The sequence below is a fragment of the Cherax quadricarinatus genome, chromosome 41, assembly GCF_038502225.1.
Source record: "Cherax quadricarinatus isolate ZL_2023a chromosome 41, ASM3850222v1, whole genome shotgun sequence".
Taxonomy (NCBI): Eukaryota; Metazoa; Arthropoda; class Malacostraca; order Decapoda; family Parastacidae; genus Cherax; species Cherax quadricarinatus.
In genome coordinates this window covers 5,371,075-5,387,401 of record NC_091332.1, presented here as the reverse complement: position 1 = coordinate 5,387,401, position 16,327 = coordinate 5,371,075, and the positions used below count along the sequence as shown (strand labels likewise).

Genomic DNA, 16,327 nt, shown 5'->3' with positions numbered 1-16,327 from the left:
CATTTAGGTATCTTTTCAACGCACCGGCCGTATCCCACCGAGGCGGCGTGGCCCAAAAGGAAAAACGAAAGTTTCTCCTTTTACATTTGGTAATATGTGTATACAGGAGAAGGGGTTACTGGTCCCTTGCTCCCGGCATTTTAGTCGCCTCTTACAACACGCATGGCTTATGGAGGAAGAATTCTGTTCCACTTCCCCATGAAGGTAAGAGGAAATAAACAAGAACTAGAAAGAAAATAGAAGAAAACCCAAAGGAGTGTGTATATATATGCTTGTACATGTATGTGTAGTGTGACCTAAGTGTAAGTAGAAGTAGCAAGACGTACCTGAAATCTTGCACGTGTATGAGACACAAAAAAAAAAAAAAAAAAAAAAAGACACCAGCAATCCTACCATCGTGTAGGATGCTGTCTACCAACCTACTACCTAGGATTTAGGTATCTGGGAAAAAAAAAAATATCCATGGAAGTAAAGTAGGGAATGTATGAGAGTATAGCGGTACCAACACTCTTATATAGGTGTAAAGCATGGGTTGTAAATGCTGCAGCAAGGAGGCGGCTGGAGGCAGTGGAGATGTGTCTAAGGGTAATTAATGTGTGGTGTAAATATTATGCAGAGAATTCGGAGTGTGGAAATTAAGAGGTGTGGAGTTACTGAGTATTAGTCAGAGAGCCAAAGATGGCTTGTTGAGGTGGTTTGGTCGTTTAGAGAGGATGGAGCATAATGGGGTGACTTGAAGGGTGTTTAAATCTGTAGTGGAGGGGTCATCTTAGGAAAGGATAGAGGGAGGGGGTAAAAGTGGTTTTGTGTGCAAGGAGCTTGGACGTGCAGCAGGCATGTGCAAGTGTGTTTGATAGGAGTGAATGAAGATGAATGATTTTTGGGACCTGATGAGCTGTTAGTGTGAGCAGGGTAATATTTTGTGAAGGGATTCAGGGAAACCGGTTAGCCGGATTCGACTCCTGGAGGTGGGAAATACAGTGCCTGCACTTTAAAGGAGAGGTTTGGGATATTGGCTGTTTGGAGTGACATCTGAACTGTCGTATCTGAGTATCTCTACAAAGACAGTGATTATATGCGAGTGATGGTGAAAGTGTTTTTCTTTTTTGGGTCACCCTGCCTAGGCAAGAGAAGGGCAACATGTTAAAAAAAAAAATACATATTACAGTATATTGATGATGCTCTCTCTCTCTCTCTCTCTCTCTCTCAACAAGTCGGTCGTCTCCCACCGAGGCAGGGTGACCCAAAAAAGAAAGAAAATCCCCAAAAAGAAAATACTTTCATCATCATTCAACACTTTCACCACACTCACACATTATCACTGCTTTTGCAGAGGTGCTCAGAATACAACAGTTTAGAAGCATATACATATAAAGATACACAACATATCCCTCCAAACTGCCAATATCCCAAACCCCTCCTTTAAAGTGCAGGCATTGTACTTCCCATTTCCAGGACTCAAGTCCGACTATATGAAAACCGGTTTCCCTGAATCCCTTCACTAAATATTACCCTGCTCACACTCCAACAGATCGTCAGGTCCCAAGTATCATTCGTCTCCATTCACTCCTATCTAACATGCTCATGCACGCTTGCTGGAAATCCAAGCCCCTCGCCCACAAAACCTCCTTTACCCCCTCTTTCCAACCCTATAGATTTATATGCTTTCCATGTCATTCTACTTTGATCCATTCTCTCTAAATGACCAAACCACCTCAACACCCCTCTTCTGCCCTCTGACTAATGCTTTTATTAACTCCACACCTTCTCCTAATTTCCACACTCCGAATTTTCTGCATAATATTTACACCACATTGCCCTTAGACAGGACATCTCCACTGCCTCCAACCGTCTCCTCGCTGCTGCATTTACCACCCAAGCTTCACATCCATATAAGAGTGTTGGTACTACTATGCTTTCATACATTCCCTTCTTTGCCTCCATAGATAACGTTTTTTGACTCCACATATACCTCAACGCACCACTCGCCTTTTTTCCCTCATCAATTCTATGATTAACCTCATCCTTCATAAATCCATCCGCCGACACGTCAACTTCCAAGTATCTGAAAACATTCACTTCTTCCATACTCCTCCCCAATTTGATATCCAATTTTTCTTTATCTAAATCATTTGATACCCTCATCACCTTACTCTTTTCTATGTTCACTTTCAACCTTTACACACATTCTCAAACTCATCCACTAACCTTCGCAATTTTTCTTTAGAATCTCCCATAAGCACAGTATCATCAGCAAAAAGTAACTGTGTCAATTCCCATTTTGAATTTGATTCCCCATAATTTAATCCCACCCCTCTCCCGAACACCCTAGCATTTACTTCTTCTACAACCCCATCTATAAATATATTAAACAACCATGGTGACATTACACATCTCTGTCTAAGACCTACTTTTACTGGGAAGTATTCTCCCTCTCTTCTACACACCCTAACCTGAGCCTCACTATCCTCATAAAAGCTCTTTACAGCATTTAGTAACTTACCACCTATTCCATATACTTGCAACATCTGCCACATTGCTCCTCTCTATCATATGCCTTTTCTAAATCCATAAATGCAATAAAAACTTCCCTACCTTTATCTAAATACTGTTCACATATATGCTTCAATGTAAACACTTGATCTACACATCCCCTACCCACTCTGAAGCCTCCTTGCTCATCCGCAATTCTACATTCTGTCTTACCTCTAATTCTTTCAATTATAACTCTACTGTATACTTTTCCTGGTATACTCAGTAAACTTATTCCTCTATAATTTTTACAATCTCTTTTGTCCCCTTTCCCTTTATATAAAGGGACTATACATGATGATGTTTATCATAGCTGAAATATATTTTTTCTTCATAGGTATCAGGAAGTAGTTGAGCAAATAGCAGAAGTTGAAACATGTATAGCCAGAGCACAGAGTGTACGGCACAAACTTTTAGGAGACTCCAGCGAGTCCCATACTACATCGAAACCTCTGGAAGACCTTGTGCTGAGGCTCTTAAATTCACCTGAAGTAATCTTAGATGGTGGGTCTCGAGGATCAGCTGCTGCTGTCATCAGGAAGCTGTTTCAGCAGGCTAGAAGAGTGAGTTTTTTTTTTTTTTTTTTTTCAATTCGTCCGACAAAGTTATGTGTGCGACACTAATGCTTTTATGTTTCCCTTCAAGGCATCAATGATGGTAGACGACTCTCCACAAGAAAGCCCAAGTAATCACAATGATCGTCGAGCATCCATGAATTCTGGCCATGCTGGAACTGCAAGTGAATTGGGACGGCCTGCTGGTCGTGAATATCTTTTGCGAACGCTGGTACCAGCCCCTATGGCTTATTCTCGGCCAGTACCTCACCGCATGTTTGCAGTTCTTCTTCAGAATGAATTCCGTCTTGCAGGAGCATATTCACAGGATACCACTTTCTGTTGAAAATAATACTAGTTAGCACAGATTTATGATAGCTACCATATATGCATGGTTTTAACATTAGCATTGGTGATAATGGTTGGGTTAGGTAGCCTAACTGGCTGGTTAAATTTTTTATTGGTATTTTGGTGCTTGGATGTAAGTTTAGATACCAATTTTTTTGTAATATAGGATTTATAATTGTGTTTGTTGCTAGTCATTTTAACTATAATATTCATTAAAGTTTATTATCAGTTAAATGTGCTGACAAAATATATATACCACATATTTTTACCAAATATACTTTTGAGAAAATGAACAGTGCTGTGTATTCTTCCCTTGTATGGGCTAGTAGGCCTGTTGCTGTTCCTCCTTGTTCTTAGGTACAGTTTTTTTTTTTATCGACATGAAGTTATGTATAATTTTACCATTTCTACTGTTGTCATCCATAGTCGCAGTAGACCCAACAATATCCGTAGAAGCACGTGTCACAACTTACTCGAGTTTCCTTTTGCATACCTTAAATAGAAAAGAATACTTTTTTCTAAGGGGAGATGGAAGAAAAATTGTGTAAAATATAGGCAAGAGCAGTGATGTATTATAAAAATTGCTCCTCTTCAAGGGGGGCTCCTTGGCATGGTGAAGAGGCTCTTGGTCTGAGGAATTAGACCTGTCGGTCTACTTCCTCAGACCGAACCTAATTACCCCCCAATCCCCCGTTCCCTGTCCCATCCTCCCCTTTTTCCTTTCCTCCTCCTCCTCCCCACCCCTCCCTTTTGCCCTTCCGTTTTGGCCTTTTTTTTTTTTTTTTTTTTTTTTTTTTCCCCCCCCACAGGCACGCTAGTTCCTAGGTAGGGGGAAGGGTACCGGGGTCCATCCCATTCCGTTGAGGTTCTTGGTGGTGGCGTAGTTTGCCGTGGAATCTGGATTGCCTGGGGATGTCCTGATCCCTCTCCGGTATCCCGGAGGGTGGCTTTGGGTGTCTCTCGGGCGACGGGTGTATCTCTGGAAGCCACCTTTCGGATTCCGGGGGTGGTGGCCGAAGGAGGTATGCTTTGTGGCGGATTTCCGGCCGCCCTCTCTTTTGTCCACCGAGGTAGCTCGGCAGATGTGAGGTTGCTATCCCGGATTGCCGGTTTACTGGCATGATGGATAGGGTATGGCACGAGTTCCATGCTGCATCTGCGATACTTGCGGTGCTGAGGTCCTCTTGGGCGCGGAGGGAGATTTCTGGCCCTTTCATTCCTCCTAGGAACTATCCCTCCCCGGTCCCCCCTTTTTTTTATTCTTTTTTTATTTTTATTTTCTTTTCTTAAAAAGAAAGAAGTAATCTAACCATGGCAGCCCTAGTCCATGAACCTGCTACCCCCGGGCCCCTTCTTGATACCGCACCCCGTTCTGACCCCGCCTCGTCTTTGGACCACTCTTCGGACACTCCTCATGCCTCTGTACCTCTTGCCGGTGCTGTTTCCTCACCCGCTTCAGGTACTGAGGCCTCGACTGACTCCTTCGATTTATCTGACCTTCGCTCTCCTCTGACTATGCTTCCGGCCTCTCCCTCTACGGTGCGGCAATTTTCGAATCGCCGGCCTGTTCCACGTCGGACCAACTCTGGTCCCACGCCTAAACCCTTGCTTATCTTTCATGGGGAGCTGATCGTCGAACCCTCCTTTGCCTACATTCCACCCTTATCTTATCGAAACTTGATTATGGTGACCAGATCTATTCAGCAGCATCTCCTGCTACTCTCTCTAGCCTTAACCCCATTCATCACCAAGGATTACGTTTATGCCTTGGTGCTTTTCGCTCTTTCCCTGTCGAGAGCCTCTATGCAGAAGCGAACGTTCTATCCTTATCCGATCGCCGTGATGCCCATTGCCTTCGCTACTATGTACGCTCTCATGATCTCCGCAATCCTTCCATTTATAGGATGGTCACTGATACAGTGGACCCCCGGTTAACGATTTTAATCCGTGCAAGAGGGCTCATCGTTATGCGAAATAATCGTTATGCGAATGAATTTTCCCCATAAGAAATAATGGAAATAAAATTAATCCGTGCAAGACGCCCAAAAGTATGAAAAAAATTTTTTTTTACCACATGAAATGTTAATTTTAATACACACAAACTGAAAAAGGCATGCACAATTAAATGACACTTACTTTTATTGAAGATCTGGTGATGATTGATGGGATGGGAGGAGGGGAGAGCATTATCTTCTTACTGTTTAGAAGGGGAATCCCCTTCCATTAGGACTTGAGGTAGTAAGTCCTTTTCTGGGGTTACTTCCCTTCTTTTTTTAATGCCACTAGGGCCAGCTTCAGAGTCACTGGACTTCTTTCGCACAAGATATCTGTCCATAGTGGCCTGTACCTCTCGTTCCTTTATGACTTGCCTAAAGTGTTTCACAACATTGTCAGTGTAATAATCACCAGCACGGCTTGCAATAGCTGTGTGAGGGTGATTTTCATCCATGAAGGTTTGCACTTCAAGCCACTTAGCACAGATTTCCTTTATCTTTGTAGTAGGCAACTTCTTCAATTTCTCTGTCCCCTCCTCTGAACCAGTTTCCCCAGGTCTGGCCTCTTGCTCTTGAAGTTGATCTATCAGCTCATCAGTGGTTAGTTCTTCATTGTCCTCCTCCACCAACTCTTCCACATCCTCCCCACTAACCTCCAACCCCAAGGACTTTCCCAATGCCACAATGGATTCCTCAACTGGCACAGGATTCTCAGGGTTAGCCTCAAACCCTTCAAAATCCCTTTTGTCTACACATTCTGGCCACAGTTTCTTCCAAGCAGAGTTCAAGGTCCTCTTAGTCACTTCCTCCCAAGCCTTACCTATAAGGTTTACACAATTGAGGATATTAAAGTGATCTCTCCAAAACTCTCTTAGAGTCAGTTGAGTTTCTGAGGTCATTACAAAGCACCTTTCAAACAGAGCTTTTGTGTACAGTTTCTTGAAGTTGGAAATAACCTGCTGGTCCATGGGCTGCAGGAGAGGAGTGGTATTAGGAGGCAAAAACTTCACCTTAATGAAGCTCATGTCCCCATAAAGTCGCTCTGCCACGTCTGTAGGATGACCAGGGGCATTGTCTAACACCAGGAGGCACTTAAGTTCTAATTTCTTTTCAGTTAGGTAATCTTTCACATTGGGGGCAAATGCATGGTGTAACCAGTTATAGAAAAATTCCCTAGTGACCCATGCCTTACTGTTTGCCCTCCACAGCACACACAAATTATCCTTGAGGACATTCTTTTGCCTGAACGCTCTGGGAGTTTCAGAGTGATACACTAATAAAGGCTTCACTTTGCAATCACCAGTAGCATTGGCACACATCAACAAAGTAAGCCTGTCTTTCATAGGCTTATGTCCTGGGAGTGCCTTTTCCTCCTGAGTAATGTAGGTCCTGCTTGGCATTTTCTTCCAGAACAGGCCTGTTTCATCACAAACACTTGTTCAGGTTTCAGTCCTTCAGTTTCTATGTACTCCTTGAATTCCTGCACATATTTTTCAGCCGCTTTGTGGTCCGAACTGGCAGCCTCACCATGCCTTATCACACTATGGATGCCACTACGCTTCTTAAATCTCTCAAACCAACCTTTGCTGGCCTTAAATTCACTCACATCATCACTAGTTGCAGGCATTTTTTTAATTAAATCCTCATGCAACTTCCTAGCCTTTTCACATATGATCGCTTGAGAGACGCTATCTCCTGCTATCTGTTTTTCATTTATCCACACCAATAAGAGTCTCTCAACATCTTCCATCACTTGCGATCTTTGTTTCGAAAACACAGTTGAACCTTTGGCAAGAACAGCTTCCTTGATTGTCTTTCTGGTGCCCACAATAGTAGCGATGGTTGATTGGGGTTTCTTGTACAGCTTGACTAGGTCGGCTATACGCACTCCACTTTCATACTTATCAATTATCTCTTTCTTCATTTCTATAGTAATTCTTACCCTTTGAGGTGTAGGGTTGGCACTAGAAGCTTTCTTGGGGCCCATGGTCACTTATTTTCCAGAAACAGCACCGAAAATACTGTAATAATACGAAATATTCCGAGTGTATGCTTGGATGTTACCGCGGAGGCTGGCTGGTAAACAATGGGACGGCTGGCACATGTGAGGCTGGCTGAGGGCACATTGGACGCGTCTCGGACGAAAATCGGTAAGCGGGTTTTTAATCGGTATGCGCGGCAAAAATTTTGCGATAAAAGTAATCGGTATGCGGAAAAATCGCTATGTGATGCCATCGTTATGCGGGGGTCCACTGTATTAGTAGACATTCTTTATTTGTTCGCCGCCCCTGTTTACTCCGTCCCTTCTCTCTTCCCCTTCATTCGCTCTTGTCTTCTCTTCAATTACCACCTTTCTATGTACATGTAGCATCTCACTTTTCCCTACCCCCCTGGGAAGTTCCAGCTGTTCGAGTCTGTTCTTTCTCTCTCCCTTGCTCGAAAGCCCAACTGTCTACGGTCGCTTCCCGCTCTCTTTTTCTTGACCACTTTCACTCTCATTCTCATGCCATTGCTGTGTACACAGATGGCTCTAAGTCTTCTGACGGCATAGGATTCGCAGCAGTGTTTCTGGACAGCGTCGTACAAGGGCATTTACTATCTTCGGCTAGTATTTTTACTGCTGAATTGTATGCCATCCTTACAGCACTTATCCGTATTGCATCTATGCCTGTGTCATCATTTGTGGTTGTTTCAGACTCCCTTAGTGCTTTACAGGCTATACAGAAATTTGATACACCTCACCCCTTAGTCCTCCGTATCCAACTTTGGCTATGCCGCATCTTTACCAAGCATAAAGATATTGTTTTATGTTGGGTCCCTGGTCATGTTGACGTACAGGGAAATGAACAGGCAGACGCTGCTGCGCGGTCAGCAGTACATGACCTACCAGTTTCATGTAGAGGTATTCCATTTACGGACTATTTTGCTGCAATATCTTCCCAACTTCACACCCGTTGGTCTACTATGCTCGGCAACAAACTTCAATCTATTAAACCGAGTATAGGTTACTGGCCGTCTTATCACCAGTGTCGAGGTTGGGAGACTACTCTCTCCCGTCTTCGCATTGGCCATACTCATCTTACTCATGGATATCTCATGGAGAGGCGCCCTGCTCCTCTCTGTGAGAATTGCCAAGTTCCATTATCAGTCAGCCACATTCTGTTGGACTGCCCACTTTATCAACGAGCACGCAGAATTTACCTCCGTCGTCGTCTTCGCTCTGCTGCTCTCTCTTTACCTTCCCTTCTTGCTGATGGACCCACCTTTCATCTAGACTCTCTCATTGACTTTTTGACAACAACTGACTTATTTCACAAATTCTGATACCTTCAGCCCTTTCTACTTCAATCTCTTGCTACCCTCTACCCCCGTACTATCCCCTGCCCCGCTGTTTTCTGTAACCTACTGATCATCCCTCCTCCCTTCTGCCATCCAATACCCTTGCTTCCTTCCCTACCCTGCAGCGCTGTATAGCCCTTGTGGCTTAGCACTTCTTTTTGATTATAATAATAATAATATAAAAATTGCTAGGGTAAGCAAATGACACTGTAGAGCTTATTTGATTAAGTTGAAGTATGAATAATAGTGTTTTTATTGACTTTTATAAAATGGAAAGTAGCACAAGCAGTGCATCATTTTAATATTACTAAAAGTATTATCCAGAGGGCTGAGGATGACTTGAAGGGCGTATAAATCTGTAGTGGAGGGAAGGCACGGTAAGGGTTGCCCTAGGAAAGGGAGGGAGGGGGTAAAAAAAAAAGGGGGGGGGAGGTTGTGCACAAGGGGCATGAACATTCAGCAGGCAGGTGAGCATGTTTGATAAGAGTGAGCCGAAGCAAATAGTTTTTTGGATGTCCGAGATGTTGGAGTGAGAGCAAGGTAACATTTTTGAAGGGATTCAGGGAAAGTGGTTAGCCAGAGTCCTGGAGGTGGGAAATAGTGCCTGAACTCTGAAGGGATGGGGTGGAGGTAATTGCTGTTTGGAGGGATATCTGAACTGTAGTATTGCCACACCCGTGGCAAAACTGTGATAGTGAAAGAATTTCGTCTTTTTCGGATCACCCTGCTTTGGTGGGAGACAGCTGGCACATTAAAAAAAAAAAAAAAAATCCAGCAAAAATGACCAGTAACTTTGCTGTAAAATTCTGACTTGCTCTGAAAATTGAGTGGGTTTAGCATGCCTTTTTGATGATAATCTGAAGATTGAGCAATCTTTCTTGGCCTTGAGAATTTTGGTAGCCAGTTTTAATTTGTTCCAAAGCTGAGATTGAGCTCTGGAAATGCAGGCATTGCTGTAACCATTATGATTAATTCACTAAGCAGTTCCCAAGTCTGTTTTATAAAACTCAAAATTTGTTAAACTATTTTTCTAATTTGTAAACACCTTGATTTTAGTGACAAAAGATCATAGAAATTGCTTAGTTTTACTTCAGTGACGGTAAACAAATAAGTTTTGTAAATTCATTTCTAAACCCACATACCACTGGAGAATGTACAAGCTTTAAGAATCTTAAATCTGATATTTACATGGTTATGCATCATACATTGTATATTTCTGCGGTCCTACCCACAGTAAACTGTAAGGAATAGTATCAAGGGAGGCAAAGCTGGGAGATATCCTTGCTTTCCCTTCTCAGATTTGTGAAAACGGAATTTACTCAGCGATGACTATTATTGAGGGAACATCCAGCATCATGATGCTTTTCACAGCATGTTAAATCGATGTGAATCCTATTTATGTAGATTTTAAAATTTGGTTAATAGTTCAAATTAATAGTTTCATCTTATGTCTGGCAGTGGCATATCATTTTACCCAGTGAAAGGGTGGTAGGGATTACTGTAAATTGAAGGTTGTAGATTAAAGGTGCAATTTCTCTAATGGCAAAGCTCTTGCCTAGCAAATTTGAAAAATCTGGTAGAAATGGTATGGTGATATTCACTAGTTGGTGAGACATGCACTGATCAGGACATTTAAGGAAACATTTTTACCACAAGTGACTTCATCAGTAATGACAGTAAATTAGGATTGAAGAAGTCACTTGTTAAGTGTTTGGAGTTATTTTCAGATTTATTGCTTAAACAAATTTTTTCACTGCTTATTTGAAAGAAATAAGCCGAGTGAAATGCCTTGATCAGGGCATACTTGTCTTTTGCCCTAAAAAAATTCTGGATGCCTATTATACTTTGTCGATATTCCCCGAGACAAACAAAAATGCATTGTATTTAAATTTAAGAATATTGCTGAAAACACACCACTGGGAAAAAGTAATGCAAAATAATAAAGGCCTAAAAAATTTACTTAAATCTTTAAGTTTGTGGTGAAATCTTCTAAAGAAGTCTATGCAACGACAGAGCTGATAAATGTATAAAAAAAAGAGAAAAGTTGCAGAAAAGAGATAATTGGTGCAGCATTTTGCTGCATATGGAGCCTTAGAGTGAAATGTCCAAATAAAAATGTGTACTGCAACCTGTCTTACTAAAGGAACTTGCAAGAATGCTGCATTTCCAGACTGGCTTAAGAAAATTACTGTAGCATTAATGAATTGCTTAGAAGATATACTGTGAAGTATGCATAGTATAATAGTATTGACAAGTACTGTACATACATGTACAGTATGTATTATAATTTATTAAATGAGAGAATGCTGTAATTGTATGCCTTACTAAAGCAGAGACTAATCATTGTGTAGGTGATACACCTACAGTATTTAGCTCTTTATATACAGTGATGTATCTCATTTTATGTATTTACTTTCATTATACATATTTAGGATATTTTTAAAATTAGAAACTATTATAAAGCCTTTTAGGAAGTGAAGGATTTTTTTTTTATAATGCAAGTACTGCGTGTATATATTACTACATATACATATAGAATTTTATCTGTAAATAAGAAGTATATATATATAAAATGTATTCTTCCTTTTGTACGTTAATTCTTAAATGACGCACTGTTTTAACCTACAACTGTTAGTATCTCCTCAGCACTGACAATAAAAGAGCTTCATTTGCTTTGGAGGTAAATGTATGTGTCCTTTATTAATGCTAATTGACCTAGCCAATCGGGATCTTTTAGTTACAGGAAAACATTTTGTTTTTCAGGTATTGTTTATATAGGAAATCTAACATATTGCACATTTGATGTATGTGCTTAATTTGTTGCTATCTTGTCAGAAATACTCAGTTTGTGAATATTTTAAAAATACTTGACCTGTTTTTCAGCCACTGTTTATCAAATTATCAAATAGTTGTTATGTGCATGCTGTTCAGTTACTGCTAGTTCACTAGCAGTACTCTAAATAAATGACAAATTGATTTCCAGTTTTTTCTTTAGTTAAAGAAAACCTTAGGTGTTTGGCTTACTATATTCTGAGTAAAGGTTCAAAATTGGCACACACTACTCAGCAGAATGCACACACTTTTACCTCAGTAGCAGATCTGTTGTTGTCCAGTGTAACTGATTACCATGACATTCCATTTGTCTTTATTAAGTCTTCAAAAAAAAAAATAATGCAATTATTTTGAACTAAAAATTTTGGAACTTTTGACTTAAAGGAAGCCCGTTTCTGAGATTTCTAACATTGCCTGTCATGACATTGTGACGGTTGAAATGTGAATATCCTGGATTATGTTTATACTGAAAAATAAATAATTTTTGCTGTTGTTTTGGCAAACTGATGCATACATAAAATAGTACAAAGTTTTAATATCAAATTGATACACCTACCATCCGACTTACGACCGAGTTCGGTTCCGAGAAACTGGTCGTAAGTCGAAATGGTCGTAAGTCGAACTTTACTACTGAATATCAACAAAACATTTTTGTAATGACTTTTGTTTTATTTTGGTATTTCATGTTTTACTTTACTTTTTATGTTGTTAGTACTGTATTTTATACTGTAAGGTTTAGGATAAACACTGTGTACAACACAAATACAGTGGACCCCCGCATAGCGATATTAATCCGTGCAAGAGAGCTCATTGTTATGCGAAATTATCGTTATGCGAATGAATTTTCCCCATAAGAAATAATGGAAATCAAATTAATCCGTGCAAGACACCCCAAAGTATGAAAAAAAATTTTTTTACCACATGAAATATTAATTTTAATTCACACAAACTGAAAAAGGCATGCACAATTACATGACACTTACCTTTATTGAAGATCTGGTGATGATTGATGGAATGGGAGGAGGAGAGAGTCTTAGTGTTTAGAAGGGGAATCCCCTTCCATTAAGACTTGAGGTGTCAAGTCCTTTTCTGGGGTTACTTCCCTTCTTCTTTTAATGCCACTAGGACCAGCTTCAGAGTCAATGGACTTCTGTCGCACAACATATCGTCCATAGTGGCCTGTACCTCTCGTTCCTTTATGACTTCCCTAAAGTGTTTCACAACATTGTCAGTGTAATAGTTACCAGCACGGCTTGCAATAGCTATGTGAGGGTGATTTTCATCCATAAAGGTTTGCACTTTCAGCCACATTGCACAGATTTCCTTAATCTTTGTAGTAGGCAACTTCTTCAATTTCTCTCTCCCCTCCTCCGAACCAGTTTCCTCAGGTCTGGCCTCTTGCTGTTGAAGTTGATCTAGCAGCTCATCAGTGGTTAGTTCTTCATTGTCCTCCTCCACCAACTCTTCCACATCATCCCCACTAACCTCCAACCCCAAGGACTTTCCCAATGCCACAATGGATTCCTCAACTGGCATACTCCTCTCAGGGTTAGCCTGAAACCCTTCAAAATCCCTTTGGTCTACACATTCTGGCCACAGTTTCTTCCAAGCAGAGTTCAAGGTCCTCTTAGTCACTCCCTCCCAAGCCTTACCTATAAGGTTTACACAATTGAGGATATTAAAGTGCTCTCTCCAAAACTCTCTTAGAGTCAATTGAGTTTCTGAGGTCACTACAAAGCACCTTTCAAACAGAGCTTTTGTGTACAGTTTTTTGAAGTTTGCAATAACCTGCTGGTCCATGGGCTGCAGGAGAGGAGTGGTATTAGGAGGCAAAAACTTCACCTTAATGAAGCTCATGTCCCCATAAAGTCGCTCTGCCACGTCTGTAGGATGACCAGGGGCATTGTCTAACACCAGGAGGCACTTCAGGTCTAATTTCTTTTCAGTTAGGTAATCTTTCACATTGGGGGCAAATGCATGGTGTAACCAGTCATAGAAAAAGTCCCTAGTGACCCATGCCTTACTGTTTGCCCTCCACAGCACACACAAATTAGCCTTGAGGATATTCTTTTGCCTGAACGCTCTGGGAGTTTCTGAGTGATACACTAATAAAGGCTTCACTTTGCAATCACCACTAGCATTGGAACACATCAACAGAGGAAGCCTGTCTTTCATAGGCTATGTCCTGGGAGTGCCTTTTCCTCCTGAGTAATGTAGGTCCTGCTTGGCATTTTCTTCCAAAACAGGCCTGTTTCATCACAATTAAACACTTGTTCAGGTTTCAGTCCTTCACTGTCTATGTACTCCTTGAATTCCTGCACATATTTTTCAGCTGCTTTGTGGTCCGAACTGGCAGCCTCACCATGCCTTATCACACTATGTATGCCACTACGCTTCTTAAATCTCTCAAACCAACCTTTGCTGGCCTTAAATTCACTCACATCACTAGTTGCAGGCATTTTTTTAATTAAATCCTCATGCAACTTCCTAGCCTTTTCACTTATGATCACTTGAGAGATGCTATCTCCTGCTATCTGTTTTTCATTTATCCATACCAATAAGAGTCTCTCAACATCTTCCATCACTTGCGATCTCTGTTTCGAAAACACAGTTGAACCTTTGGCAAGAACAGCTTCCTTGATTGCCGTTTTGTTGCCCACAATAGTAGCGATGGTTGATTGGGGTTTATTGTACAACCTGGCCAGCTCAGAGACACGCACTCCACTTTCATACTTATCAATGATCTCTTTCTTCATCTCTATAGTAATTCTCACCCTTATTGCTGTAGGGTTGGCACTAGAAGCTTTCTTGGGGCCCATGGTCACTTATTTTGTAGATAAAATCACCAAAAACACTGTACATGTAATAATACGAAATGTTCTGATTGTATGCTTGGATGTTACCGCAGAGGCTGGCTGGTAAACAATGCCACCAGCGGAACATGTGAGGCTGGCTCAGGCCGCACATTAGACGCGTCTCGGACGAACAGCGTTGAGCGGGTTTTTTAGTGGTATGCGAGGCAAAATCTTAGCGATAAAATGTATCGGTATGTGGATTTAACATTATGTAAGGCCAACGGTATGCGGGGGTCCACTGTAGTTATTTATTTCCCAGAAATTTGGCATAAAAAACACGTTCGTAAGTCGAGCAGGTCGTAAGTCGGATGGTAGGTGTAATTGAAACTTAAGTAGGTGTAACATGATCGTGCTGTATTACTCCATGTCTGTGTGTCCCTCTAGAACAGAGGTTGGCAAAACTTTTTGGGGGATTACCCCAAAACAAGTTTGTGTACACTTAAATTACTGACTTGACTTGAAAGTCCACAGAATACAGAAAACACAAAGAGCATTCAAATTCAAAATAGCTTATTGAATCCATTTTTATGGAGAATACAGTCATAAAAGCTGAAAAGTATGTATTATACATGATAAAGCTTATTAAATAAAAAAAAATTGTGCAGTTTTATTTATGTTTATTGAGCCTTCATTTTCATAAGATTTTCATTTTTCCCCATTTGGGGTCATTTACCCATTCCCTGACCTAGGCTCTAGAATACTGTCTTGGTAAGCATTTGAAGCCCATACTAAATCATGTTTTTTTTTCTCTTTAGATGTTATCTTAATGGAAAGAGTAGTCTTTTAGAAAAGCAAAATTGAAGTCTTGATGAAAAAATGGTAAGCAATGTACCTATATCAGATTTTAAGTTGAGAAAGTGTTAAACCTATAGGGGGACATACAGACCCTAGGAAGTGGTAAGTAATCAGGTTTTAGTCAAGGGAAGTGTTCTTAATACCTTTACCAGCATCAATGTGACTTCCTGGAAGGGTTACGGTCAGGTAGTTTTAGCGTTTCATTTATACAAAATAAATTTTGCAAATTTGGCAGTTTGGAGGGATATGTTGTGTATCTTTATACATACATATGTATATGCTTCTAAACTGTTGTATTCTGAGCACCTCTGCAAAAACAGTGATAATGTGTGAGTGTGGTGAAAGTGTTGAATGATGATGAAAGTATTTTCTTTTTGGGGATTTTCTTTCTTTTTTGGGTCACCCTGCCTCGGTGGGAGACGGCCGACTTGTTGAAAAAAAAAAAAAAAATTGCAATACTGTACCTACATAAATAATGCTTACTGATAGTGTATATGAATGTATTTTATTTTCTAATTAAGTACGTACTTAATGCCTCTGTAAATACTTTGAAAAAATATTAATTTAAACAATATTATCACAAGTTGTTTATTTTTGGTATAATTAATAATAAAGGCATATGCATTAGGTATGTCTTCCATTTTCTTTAGGCAACATTATTTATACAAAGTTTTAGCTCTGCTTTTGCACAGTCAAAAGGCAACTAAAGATTTGGTTTTATTAGGTCAAAATTATTTTTTTTTTTATTTGAAGTTGCATTCTTCATATTTATGCCAGCAAATTTCAAAACTACATTTTTTAAAAAATCTTTGTTGACAACTTGCTGCAGTATTAAATGAAATGGATTATTACTTACATGTGGTTATATTTGGAGTAGTCTATCACTGTAAATTTTTAGTTACTAATATGTTCCATATTTTGTTAAAATTTATTGTTATTCAGGAATATATGTTGTTTTCTTATATATATATATATATATATATATATATATATATATATATATATATATATATATATATATATATATATATATATATATATATATATATTATATATATTATATATATATTTCTCAAGG

General features: G+C 40.1%; 1 protein-coding gene and 1 long non-coding RNA gene across 3 annotated transcripts in view; one reads left to right on the top strand and one right to left on the bottom strand.

Moving 5' to 3' along the window:
• The window catches only part of Rab3GAP1 (RAB3 GTPase activating protein subunit 1), a 38,365-nt gene extending 26,621 nt beyond the window's left edge, over positions 1–11,744 (top strand). The window contains exons 13-14 of the mRNA XM_053786832.2: positions 2,870–3,095; positions 3,178–11,744. Coding sequence (XP_053642807.1) covers positions 2,870–3,095; positions 3,178–3,432 — 481 coding nt within the window. The 3' untranslated portion in view covers positions 3,433–11,744. The remainder of the gene's footprint in view (positions 1–2,869; positions 3,096–3,177) is intronic.
• Positions 3,078–16,327, bottom strand: part of LOC128695893 (uncharacterized) — a 55,218-nt gene continuing 41,968 nt past the window's right edge. The window contains exons 3-4 of one of the 2 annotated variants that reach the window (XR_011393032.1): positions 3,837–3,927; positions 3,078–3,425 (exon numbers count right to left, since the gene is read on the bottom strand). This is a non-coding gene — a long non-coding RNA (uncharacterized lncRNA). The remainder of the gene's footprint in view (positions 3,426–3,836; positions 3,928–16,327) is intronic. The other variant, XR_011393033.1, reaches the window with a different exon arrangement.